The sequence below is a fragment of the Hylobates moloch genome, unplaced genomic scaffold (genome assembly GCF_009828535.3).
Source record: "Hylobates moloch isolate HMO894 unplaced genomic scaffold, HMol_V3 SCAFFOLD_22, whole genome shotgun sequence".
Lineage (NCBI taxonomy): Eukaryota > Metazoa > Chordata > Mammalia > Primates > Hylobatidae > Hylobates > Hylobates moloch.
Window position 1 is genome coordinate 35,423,089 of NW_026652297.1, and position 12,252 is coordinate 35,435,340.

The window sequence follows — 12,252 nt, forward strand, 5'->3', positions numbered from 1 at the left end:
ATATATGTGTGTGTATAGATATATACACACACACGTATATATCCAGGGATATATATATGTATATTTATATAAATATATATTTTATATATGTATTTTTTATATATGTATATTATATATAAATAAAATATACATATAAATAAAATATACATACATAAAACATATATTTATATATAAATAAATATACATATATAAATATATTTATACAAATATATATTTATATATAAATAAAATTATATATATTTATTTTTCTTTAAGAGAAGGGTCTTGCTCTGTTGCCCAGGCTGGAGTGCAGGGGCGAGATCAGCCTCCTGGACTCAAGCTCTCCTCCCACTTCAGCCTCCTGGGTAGCTAGGACAACAGGCACATGCTACCTCAACTGGATAATTTTTTTTTTTTTTTTTTTTTTTGATATGGAGTCTTGCTCTGTCGCCCAGGCTGGAGTGCAGTGGCACGATCTCGGCTCACTGCAAGCTCCGCCTCCCGGGTTCATGCCATTCTCCTGCCTCAGCCTCTCCGAGTAGCTGGGACTACAGGCGCCCGCCACCACGCCTGGCTAATTTTTTGTATTTTTAGTAGAGACGGGGTTTCACCGTGGTTTCGATCTCCTGACCTCATGATCCACCGGCCTCGGCCTCCCAAGGTGCTGGGATTATAAGCGTGAGCCACCACGCCCGGCTGTCATCTGGCTAATTTTTTAATTTTTCATAGAGATGGCATCTTGTTATGTTGCCCAGGCTGGTCTCTAACTCATGGCCTCAACTGATTCTCCTCCTGCCTTGGCCTTGCAAGTGCTGGGATTACAGGTGTGAGCCACTGTGCCCGGGATCCCTGTATATTCTTAATTGGAATGAAAGAAGGTAAGACTTGGGTTAGGAGAGTGGAGAAAATAGTTTACTGAGGTCCTAAGGTGGTTATGATGGTAGCCTCCTCCACCAGCCCAGCATTTTTACATTTACAATTTTATTTGATGTGGTCTATGCTGAAAAGGTGAGGCTGTATGGGGGAAGGGAAGATCATTTTTAAAAGGCTAATTCCCTAGGAAAATACTGCCTGAAATTCAAGTGATTGCTTGAAGAATAAAGCACTTTGTAATTCTTTCTAACTACAAAATTCAAAGGGTATGATTTAAAATTAGATTCTAGGCCAGGCATGGTGGCTCACACCTGTAATCCTAACACTTTGGGAGGCCGAGGCTAGAGGATCACTTGAGCTCAGGAGTTTAAGAACAGCCTGGGCAACATAGCGAGACTCCATCTCTACAAAAATTTTTTTTAATTAGCCAGGCATGGTGGCATGCACCTGTAGCAGCTAGGTGGGAGGATTGCTTGAGACCAGGAGTTGGAGACTGCAGTGAGCAATGATCATGGAACTGCACTACAGCCTGGGCAACACAGCAAGACCTTGCGTCAAGAAAAATAATTTTAAAAATGAAAGATAGAGGCCAGGCATGGTGGCTCATGCCTGTAAACCCAGCACTTTGGGAGGCTGAGGTGGACAGATTGCTTGAGACCAGGAGTTCAAGACTAGCCTGCCAACATGGTGAAATCCATCTCTACTAAAACAAAATACAAAAATTGGCTGGGCATGGTGGCGGGTGCCTATATTCCCAGCTGAGGCAGGAGAATCACTTGAACCTGGGAGGTGGAGGTTGCAGTGAACTGTGACTATGCCACTGCACTCCAGCCTGGGCGACAGAGTGAGACCCTGTCTCAAAAACAAAACAAAACAAACAAACCAAAAATCCCAAGAAAGACAGGCTGGGCACAGTAGCTCACGCCTGTAATCCCAGCACCCTGGGAGGCTGAGGTGTGCAGATCACTTGAGGTCAGGAGTTGGAGACCAGCCTGGCCAAAATGGTGAAACTCCATCTCTACTAAAAATACAAAAATTAGCCAGGCATGGTGGTGCATGACTGTAATCCCAGCTACTCAGGAGGCTGAGGCAGGAGAATCCCTTGAACCTAGGAGGCAGAGGTTGCAGTGAGTCGAGATGGCACCACTGCACTCCAGCCTGGGCAACAGAGCGAAATTCTATCTCAAAAAAAAAAAAAAGATAAAAATTAGATTCCATAATATTTCCTAAAAAATAAATATAAATCTAAAAATATTAAGGATGTATAATAAGACACCTGAGCACAAAAATCAAAGTTTTAAAATCCAAATTTAAAAAATCAGGGGCCGGGTGTGGTGGGTCACGCCTGTAATCCTTACACTTTGGGAAGCCAAGGTGGGCAGATCGCCTCAGCTCAGGAGTTCAAGACCAGCCTGGCCAACATGGCAATCCACCATGGCATGTCCTATCCCACTACTTGGTGGGCAGAGGTGGGAAGGATTGTTGACCCAGGAGGTGCATGAGGTGCCAAAGTTCATCTAAATTCAACTGCCAGATTTCTAATATTTTACCCTTGACTTCAATGCTGTGATGTAAAATACAGCTTTTTTTTTTTTTTTTTTTTGAGATGGAGTCTCGCTCTCATTGCCCAGGCTGGAATGCAATGGCACGACCTCAGCTCACCGCAACCTCCACCTCCTGAGTTCAAGCGATGCTCCTGCCCCGAGTAGCTGGAATTACAGGCATGCGCCACCACGCCCGGCTAATTTTGTATTTTTAGTAGAGATGGGGTTTCTCCATGTTGGTCAGGCTGGTCTCGAACTCCCAACCTCAGGTGATCTGCCTGCCTCAACCTCCCAAAGTGCTGGGATTACAGTTGTGAGCCACTGCACCCAGCCATGTTTTTTTTGTTTTTTTTGAGATGGAGTCTCACTCTTGTCGCCCAGGCTGGAGTGCAGTGGCACAATCTCGGCTCACTGCAACCTCCGCCTTCTGAGTTCAAGCAATTCTCCTGCCTCAACCTCCAGAGTAGCTGGGATTACAGGTGCACACCACGCCCGGCTAATTTTTGTATTTTTAGTAGAGAGAGGGTTTCACCATGTTGGCCAGGCTGTTCTCGAAGTCCTGACTTCAAGTGTTCCGCCCATCTCAGCCTCCCAAAGTGCTGGGATTACAAGTGTGGGCCGCCGCACTTGGCCAAAATACAGCTTCTTAGGAGGAAGGAAATAATCGGGAGTACTCTAGAGGTGGAATATATGGACCAGGGTAGACAGAGTGTTTGTGTTTTAAACTAACTGGGCGAAGCCACAAGCAGAAAGTGTGATTGACTGGGGGCCATGTGTGTGCCTGGGCTCGGCACCGTACCTGGGAGAACTTCAGCACCTCCACGCCAGCGTTCTCCAGCTCCTCCGTGCAGTTGGTGCTGATCATTGAATCAAAACTTCTAAGTACCTGCATATCAACATAGGGATGGGTAATGCGAGAGGAAGAAAACTTGAGCAAAGACACACTACAAACTTGGGTGGGAAACTTCAGCATCATCTCTCCCCTAATTATTTCCTCCTTACTTATGGCCATATTGGGAGCGGAGTATTAATAAATTCCCCATTTTCCTACATCACCACCACCATCTGCAATACATATGACTTCACCAACTCCTGTCTTACAGTTAAACGGACAGTGTCCGCTGTCTTCTCCTCGCAAAGCTTGCTTCTCTTTTCCTTAAGTCCAGGGAACAGAAATTCTCTTTCCACTTTTCATATCTCAAGGTCTGCTCTCCCTCTGATATGATTGAAGGGAAGGTTCACTAGCAAAATCTTGTGTAGCCATAAATCTCAACAGTTTGGCCTTGGAGATATATCTGTGACCATCCACATGTGGAGTTCAGGTGGGAGGTCATGAGTTATTCACAGAGTAGATCGTTTTTTTTTTTTTTTTTTGAGAGGGAGTCTTGCTCTACCACCCAGGCTGGAGTGCAGTGATACCATCTCAGCCCACTGCAACCTCCGCCTCCCGGATTCAAGCAATTCTCCCGCCTCATCCTCCCGAGGAGCTGGGATTACAGGCACCCGCCACCATGCCTGGCTAATTTTTCTATTTTTAGTAGAGACAGGGTTTCGCCATGTTGGCCAGGCTGGCCTCGAACTCCTGACCTCAGGTGATCCGCCCACCTAGGCCTCCCAAAGTGCTGGGATTATAGGTGTGAGCCACCATGCCCGGCCACAGAGTAGCTCTAAAATGGAGTTAACACTGGGAAAAAGAGGGAGAATGAACTTGGTGCATTTCGGATGGGAGAGGACAGGAAGCCCAAGTAGATGTGGCTCTCTGCAAAGTAGCCAATTTTACAGATGCAAGAATCACCCCCTTTATTGACAGACTGCTGCAGTTTATTTACTTATCTATATATAAATTCAAGCTAGGAACTCCTCTACCTTTCCCCATCCTTCTAATTTGCTGGATATATTCTAGCAAAATAATACTTACCTATGAAAAAATATTATTCAGGACCTCAATCTCCTGGAGCTAATTATATAACCAGTTTCAAAGCCACAGAGAAAGTTCCTTACGTACTGCCTAGGATTCTCAGAATCCCTGTCTCCCTCCATCTGCTCACATAAGAATTAGAATCATAGCATCTTGGTAGTCAGGGATCTGATAAATTCTGTCCCTGCAGAACTAGGCCCCAAAGGCATTATGTGGCTTGCCTAAGTCACAAGTTTGTTAGGGACAGTCAGCTGCCCAGGCTAGAGTGCAGTGGCACAATCTTTGCTCACTGCAGCCTTGACCTCCTGGATTCAAGTGATTCTCTTACCTCAGCCTCCCAAGTAGCTGCAACTACAGGCGTATACCACTACACCTTGCTAATTTTTTAATTTTTTGTAGTAGAGATAGGGGTCTCACTATGTTGCCCAGGTTGGTCTTGAACTCCTCCCTCCTACTTGGGAGGATGAGGCAGGAGGACAGCTTGAGGCCAGGAGTTCGAGACCAGCCTGGGCAACACAGTAAGATCTCATCTCTAAAAATATATAAAAAGTTAGTCAGGTGGCGCATGCCTGTAATCCCAAGCACTTTGGGAGGCCGAGGTGGGCGGATAACTTGAGCTCAGGAGTTTGAGACCAGCCTAGGCAACATGGTGAAACCTCACTGGGTGTCGTGGCATGCTCCTGTAGTCCTAGCTATTTGGGAGGCTGGGGTGGGAAGATCGCTTGAGCCCAGAAGGTTGAGGCTGCAATGAGCCATGATGTGCCACTGCACTCCAGCCTGGGCAACACAGTGAGACTCTGTCTCAAAAAAAAAAAAAAATTAGTCAGGGCATGGTGGCCCACACCTGTAGCCTCAGCTACTCGGAAGGCTGAAGCAGGAAAATCCTATGAGCTCAGAAGGCTGCAGTGAGCTATAATCATGCCACTGTACTGCAGACTGGGTGACATAGCAAGACTCTGCCTCTTAAAAAAAAAAAAAAGTTCAAGTGTATGATCTACAAGATTCCCTTTAATGCAAGCTCATTCAACCTACAGCCTGCAGGCCATGTGCGGACCAGGATGACTTTGAATGTGGCCCAACACAAATTTGTACACTTTCTTAAAATGCTATGAGATTTTTTTTGCAGTTTTTTTTTTTTTTTTTTTTTTGAGACAGAGTCTTGCTCTGTTGCCCAGGCTGGAGTGCAGTGGTGCAATCTTGGCTCACCGCAACCTCTGCCTCTCGGGTTCAGGCGATTCTTATGCCTCAGCCTCTCGTGTAGCTGTGATTATAGCTGCCTGCCACCATGCCTGGATAATTTTTGGATTTTTAGTAGAGATGGGGTTTCACCATGTTGGCCAGGCTGGTCTCCAACTCCTGACCTCAAGTGATCCGCCCGCCTCAGCCTCCCAAAGTGCTGGGAATTAGAGGCATGAGCCACTGTGCCCAGTATGCAATTTATTTTTTTATTAGCTCGTCAGCTATTGTTTATGTTAGTGTATTTTATATGTAGCCCAAGACAATTCTACTTCTTCCAGTGTGGCTCAGGGAAGCCAAAAGATTGGACACCCCTGCTTTAATGCAAATAATTTAGTAAATTGTTTAGAATGAGTTGTAACAATCTAACATTACTTGATCATATAAAATTGATTTCCAGAAATTAAGAAATTAACCTGGCCGGGCTCGGTGGCTCACACCTGTAATCCCAGCACTTTCGGAGGTCGAGGTGGGAGGATCACCTGAGGTAGGGAGTTCGAGACCAGCCTGGCCAACATGGTGAAACCCCATCTCTACTAAAAATACAAAAATCAGCTGGGCATGGTGGTGGATGCCTGTAGTTCCGGCTACTTGGGAGGCTAAGGCATGAGAATCGCTTGAGCCCAGGAGGCAGAGGTTGCAGTGAGCCAAGATGGTGCCACTGCACTCCAGCCTGGACAAAAGAGTGAGACTCTGTCTCAAAAAATAAAAATAAAAAAATAAATTAACCTAACAGTCTGTTTAATTTAGCTAATAGTTATGTCTAGGCCCTCATGTCTCCCTATGAGGGCATCTCATGACTATCTACCACTTAGTGATGAAATTACCAGCCAATTTGACCAACTCAAAATTATCATCATCAACCAGCAACTGGGAGGGATATAGGCCAAATTCAGGTAACTTGGATACAGCACCATATGAAACCAACCAACTGACCCCTGCATCTGCTTTGCACCCTGGTATTTAATGACAACATAAGAAAAAATTCTTCATTTTTTAAATTAACATCAAGAAAAGGGAAAAGAAAAAGGTGGAATTTACCTTATCATGCCGTATCATCAGTGATGTCTTAGAACCCAGGGCTGAGAGGATCCCTGCTATCTCCACAGCAATGTAACCTGCACCAACAATGACGCTGCGGCTGAGATGTGAGCGGAGGGTTAGTATTTTTAAATAAACTAATTTTGGAATAATTTTACACGTACAGAAAAGTTGCAGAGATAGTACAGAGATTTCCCTTATTATACCCCTTGATCTGTTTTCCCTAAAGTTAACATTTTACTTAACTAGGGTACTTTTGTCAAAATAAGAAATTGACATTGGTACATTACTAATGACTAAACCCTAGACTGCAGATTTTCACCACTTTTTCCCTTTTTTCTGAGACAGGGTCTCTGTCACCCAGGCTGGAGTGTAGTGGTGTGAACATGGCTCACTGCAGCCTCAACCTCCAGGACTCAAGCGATCCTCCAGCCTCAGCCTCCTGAGTAGCTGGGACTACAGACATTCATCGCCACACCCAGCTAATTTTTATATATTTTTTTGTAGAGACAGAGTCTCATCATGTTGCCCAGGCTAGTCTCAGCTCCTGGGCTCTAGCAATGCTCTTGCCTTGGCCTCCCAAAGTGCCAGCATTACAGGTGTAAACTACCTTGCCTAGCCCAGTTTTTCTATTAATCTGTTTTTTTCTGTTCCAAGATCAAATCCTGGATACCACTGCAACTTTAAGTAGAAAATATTCCTTTGAGCCTGGGCAATATAGTGAGACCCCATCTCTACAAAAACATAAAAGTAAGGCCAGGCACGGTGGCTCATGCCTGTAATCCTAGCACTTTGGGAGGCTGAGGTGGGCGGATCACCTGGGTCAGGAGTTCGAGACCAGCCTGGCCAACATGGTGAAACCCCGTCTCTACTAAAAATACAAAAAGTTAGCCAGGCGCAGTGGTGTGTGCCTGTAATCCCAGCTACTTGGGAGGCTGAGGCAGGAGAATCACTTGCCCTCCGGAGGCAGGGGATGCAGTAAGCCAAGATTGCATCAATGCACTCCAGCCTGGGAAACAGAGCGAGACTCAGTCTCAAAAAAAAAAACAAAAAACCTAAAAGTAAAAATAAAAATTAGCCAAGTATGATGGTCCATGTCTGTGGTCCCAGTTACTTGAGAGGCTGAGGCAGGAGGATAACTTGTGTCTGGGAGGTGGAGGCTGCAGTGAGATATGACTACACCATTGCAGTCCAGCCTGGGTGACAGAGCAAAAGACCCTATCTCAAAAGAAAAGAAAAATCCCTAATACCCCCTCACAGAAGAAGGGAAATATATTTTTCATTGTTTTTAAAGCTCTTTAGCCTCATTTCTTCAGAGAGGAAAAAATTCTTTGCAGAGACAGTATCTCCCTATGTTGCCCAGGCTGGTATTGAACTCCTGGGCTCAGGCGATCCTCCGGCCTAAGCCTCCCAAGTAGCCGAGACTACCAGCATGTGCCACCAAGCCCAGCTAATTTTTGTATTTTTTTTGCAGAGATCGGGTTGTGCTGTGTTGCCCAGGCTGGTTTCAAACTCCTGGGCTCAAGAAATTCGCTCGCCTCAGGCCTCCCAAAGTGCTGGGATTACAGGCATAAGCCACTGCGCCTGGCTTCTGGAACTGATCTTTCAGGCGGCTGAATCCCTAAAAGATTTCTCTTTACCTCGTTACGGCTCCAGGACTACTCATGCCACAGTATTCCACAGGGTTCATGCTCCATCCAACCAGAAGCCCCCTCAGTGCAAAAACTAAATCATGCTATCTTCCCTACATTATTTATGTACTTGCCCAATTATTACTTATTCACCAACACCATAACAAAGATAAAGTAGATTGAAGAATCACATATCAATTGTAAATTCATTTTCTTGTGTTTCAGAGCCTTTTGTTGATGACATGCATAAATGTAAATATTTAAAATTGCTAATGAACAGCTATCTATAATGAAACTTCTTTGAGGGTGAGACCAGAATAAATTACATTATCCAAACATAATGAGTCATGACTGCATGTCTCACTACATCCTCACATATGTTATGTCATTCAACTCTAAAATCAAACAATGCAGGGTGGATCACAGGGAAGGAAGGCTGTTCTCTAACACATTTCTATGACCTGATAGCAAACCGAAAAAGACTGTATGCTTTTCTTAGAACTCCTCCAAGTCAGAAGCCTGCTTGGTCTGAGTATCTTCAAGGGACATTTTCACCGTCCTATGGAACTGCAAAGAAGCTCCCTGGTCCTTTCTGAACTGCCTCGTGCTGTCTGAACTGTCCGTGACTCTGGGTGAATCAAAGTGAAGACAGACTCATGGACTATGAGTCACTCTCCCTAAAAGCCTTGCTAAAAGCATAGGATTAGGACTTCAAACTGGATTAGCACAGCCCCTGAGGGAGCGGAAGAGTTGAGCAATGCGAACTCCACAGTGAGTGCCACTCAGAAGATGAATGAAGGCCAGTCCCTGCGCCAACACATTGGGTCCCTCTGCCTCTTACCAGGCATCACCTCTTCTCACAAGTGACAGGAGTATCCCTCTAAACTAGAAAGCCTGCAATGTACAGCAACTTCAAATCAGAGAAACAAACTTCCTCATGATCTTTTTCCCCCTCTATGAATCTAAATCCATTCAGCACGGTGGCCCATGCTTGTATTCCTACTGCTTTGGGAGGCCAAGGTGGGAGGATTGCTTGAGGCCAGGAATTCTAGACCAGCCTGTACAACAGAATGAGACCCCATCTCCACAAAAATTTAAATTAAAAAGTTAACCAGGTATGGTGGTTCACGTTTGTAGTCCCAGCTACTCAGGAGGCTGAGGTGAAAGGATTGCTTGAGCCCAAGAGCTCAAGGCTACCACAAGCCATGATGGTGCCACTGCACTCCTGCCTGGGCGATGGAAGAAGACCCTGTCTCTAAAAAAAATAAATGTTTTTTCATTAAAAGAAAATCTGGGCCGGGCGCGGTGGCTCACGCTTGTAATCCCAGCACTTTGGGAGGCCGAGGCGGGCGGATCACGAGGTCAGGAGATCGAGACCACGGTGAAACCCCGTCTCTACTAAAAATACAAAAAATTAGCCGGGCGTGGTGGCAGGCGCCTGTAGTCCCAGCTACTCGGAGAGGCTGAGGCAGGAGAATGGCGTGAACCCGGGAGGCGGAGCTTGCAGTGAGCCGAGATTGCGCCACTGCACTCCAGCCTGGGCGACAGAGCGAGACTCCGTCTCAAAAAAAAAATAAAAAAAAAAAAAAAGAAAATCTGGCCGGGTGTGGTGGCTCACACCTGTAATTCCAGCACTTTGGGAGGCCGAGGCGGGCGGATCACCTGAGGTCAGGAGTTTGAGACCAGCCTGACCAACATGGAGAAACCCCATCTCTACTAAAAATACAAAATTAGCAGGGCATGGTAGCGCTCTCTTTCTCTTTCTCTTTCTTTCTTGGTGTGATCTTGCCTCACTGCAACCTCTGCCTTGAGAATTCAAGTGATTTTCCTGCCTCAGCTTCCCGAGTAGCTGAGACTACAGGCCCACACCACTATACCCAGCTAATTTCCATAGTTTTAGTATAGACGAGGTTTCACCATGTTGTCCAGGCTGGTCTCAAGCTCCCGACCTCAGGTGATCTGCCTGCTTCAGCCTTCCAAAGTGCTAGGATTACAGCCATGAGCCACCACATCTGGCCAAAACCAGCTATTCTGTTCTAAAATACAAGCTACTTTAGACACATTCTTAATTGATGCTGTATCAAGTTGAAGAAAGAAGACAGTTTTAGGACTTTGCTATGCAGTCTTCGAATTACCCTGCATTTGACTTTGGCCTCTGATTGAAAGCATGAAAGATGTGAGGGATCTACTGAGGAGTTCTAGGAATGAGATATACAAGGTCATGAAAAGAGAAGCTGTAAGAGGAGGGAATTCAGGAAAGGCCTACATTAAATGCTTGGGACGAGAAGACGAAGAAAAGTTACCAGGAGACAGTAAGGAAGAATGAGTCACTGAGGTCAGGTCAGGTTGGCTTACCTAGGCAATTCTTCCAGTTGAAAAAATCCATCGCTGGTTATTCCTAAGCTGGCACCTATGTAGAAAAAGGCAACACAGATCACACAAGACTGCTCTTTCTCCTGCAAAGTAATCACAACATTTTATGCCAAAACCCAAACACTTTCACAGCCAACATAGGCTCTGTTTTGACAAGTTTTGTTAAAGTCTCTGCTTGGAAAGCTGCCAACCAAATCCTCCCTGAGTCAACATTTTTATTTTCTCTCTAGAAATAGAAGCCATGATGGCTAAATAACTTTTACATTTCTCTGAAGAATGAAGATCTCAGCGGTCATGAACAGACTCTGCTGGATCTGTTCACTCTCCCACCCCAAGGGTAGCTAGGAACCCTGGGGCTCAGCTCATTACAGGTGTGAGACACCGTTCCTGCCTGAAAAGACAAATTTCTATGTAGTTCAAAATCTATGTGGCCTGGCCAACGTGGTGAAACCGTGTCTCTACTAAAAATACAAAAATTAGCTGGGCGTGGTGGCGCACACCTATAGTCCCAGCTACTTGGGAGACTGAGGCAGGAGAATCACTTGAACCTGGGAGGCGGAGGTTGCAATGAGCCGAGATCGTGCCACTGCACTCCAGCCTGGGAACAGAGCAAGATTTCGTCTCAAAAAAAAAAAATCGATGCGGCCCTTTCCTCTCTGCTTATTCTTTCAAAGGTTTAAACCTATATGGTGTACACATTGAATTACAAGAGGTGCAACCTATATAGTGAAATATACATGTAGTGAAAAGGAGATTGAAACCTTTGGATATAGGATAGCAGGTCCTATCTTGCAGGACTTCCAAATGCATTCTTCCAAGTTTGACCTTTTCCCCAGGTTGCAGTTCCATGTTTCTAACTACCTCGCCACACAATTTTACATTAGCTTCAAACTTAGTCTATTTAGAACTGAACCTTAATTTTATCTTCCAACCCATATCTCTCTCAAGTTTACCACTTCAGTTACCACCTGCCCCCAATAATGCAGACAAAGCCTTCAGTTGTCAACTGCTGATTCCTTCTCTCAGTAGCCCCCTACCCTCATTTCTCATCAGTTATTAAATATATTAGGCCAGGTGCAGTGGCTCACACCTGTAATCCCAGCACTTTGAGAGACTAAGACAGGCAGATCACCTGAGGTCAAATGTTCGAGACTAGCCTGGCCAACGTGGTGAAACCCCGTCTCTACTAAAAATACAAAAATTAGCTGAGTGTGGTGGCGCATGCCTGTAATCCCAGCTACTCAGGAGGCTGGGGCAGGAGAATCGCTTGAACACAGGAGGCAGAGGTTGCAGTGAGCCAAGATCCTCCCATTGCACTCCAGCCTGGGCGACAAAAGCAAAACTCTGTCTCTAAACAAACAAACAAAAAAATATATATGTTGCATTTTGGCCGGGTGCAGTGGCTCACACCTGTAATCTCAGCACTTTGGGAGGCCAAGGTGGGCAGATCAACTGAGGTCAGGAGTTTGAGACCAGCCTGGACAACGTGGCAAAACCCCACCTCCACTAAAAATACAAAAAAAAATTAGCTGGACATGATGGTGCTTTTCTGTAGTACCAGCTACTAAGGAGGCTGAGGCAGGAGAATCGCTTAAACCCAGGAGGCAGAGGTTCCAGTGAGTGGAGATTGCACCACTGCACTCCAGCCTGGGTGTCA

The 12,252-nt window shown here is 45.5% G+C and overlaps 1 protein-coding gene across 2 annotated transcripts in view; it reads right to left on the reverse strand.

The window, feature by feature from the left end:
* Positions 1-12,252, reverse strand: part of GSR (glutathione-disulfide reductase) — a 53,413-nt gene that overhangs the window by 11,996 nt on the left and 29,165 nt on the right. For both annotated transcript variants that reach the window (XM_032143657.2, XM_032143656.2), the window contains exons 6-8: positions 10,578-10,632; positions 6,592-6,691; positions 3,196-3,282 (exon numbers count right to left, since the gene is read on the reverse strand). In XM_032143657.2, the coding sequence (XP_031999548.1) occupies positions 3,196-3,282; positions 6,592-6,691; positions 10,578-10,632 (242 nt within the window). The remainder of the gene's footprint in view (positions 1-3,195; positions 3,283-6,591; positions 6,692-10,577; positions 10,633-12,252) is intronic.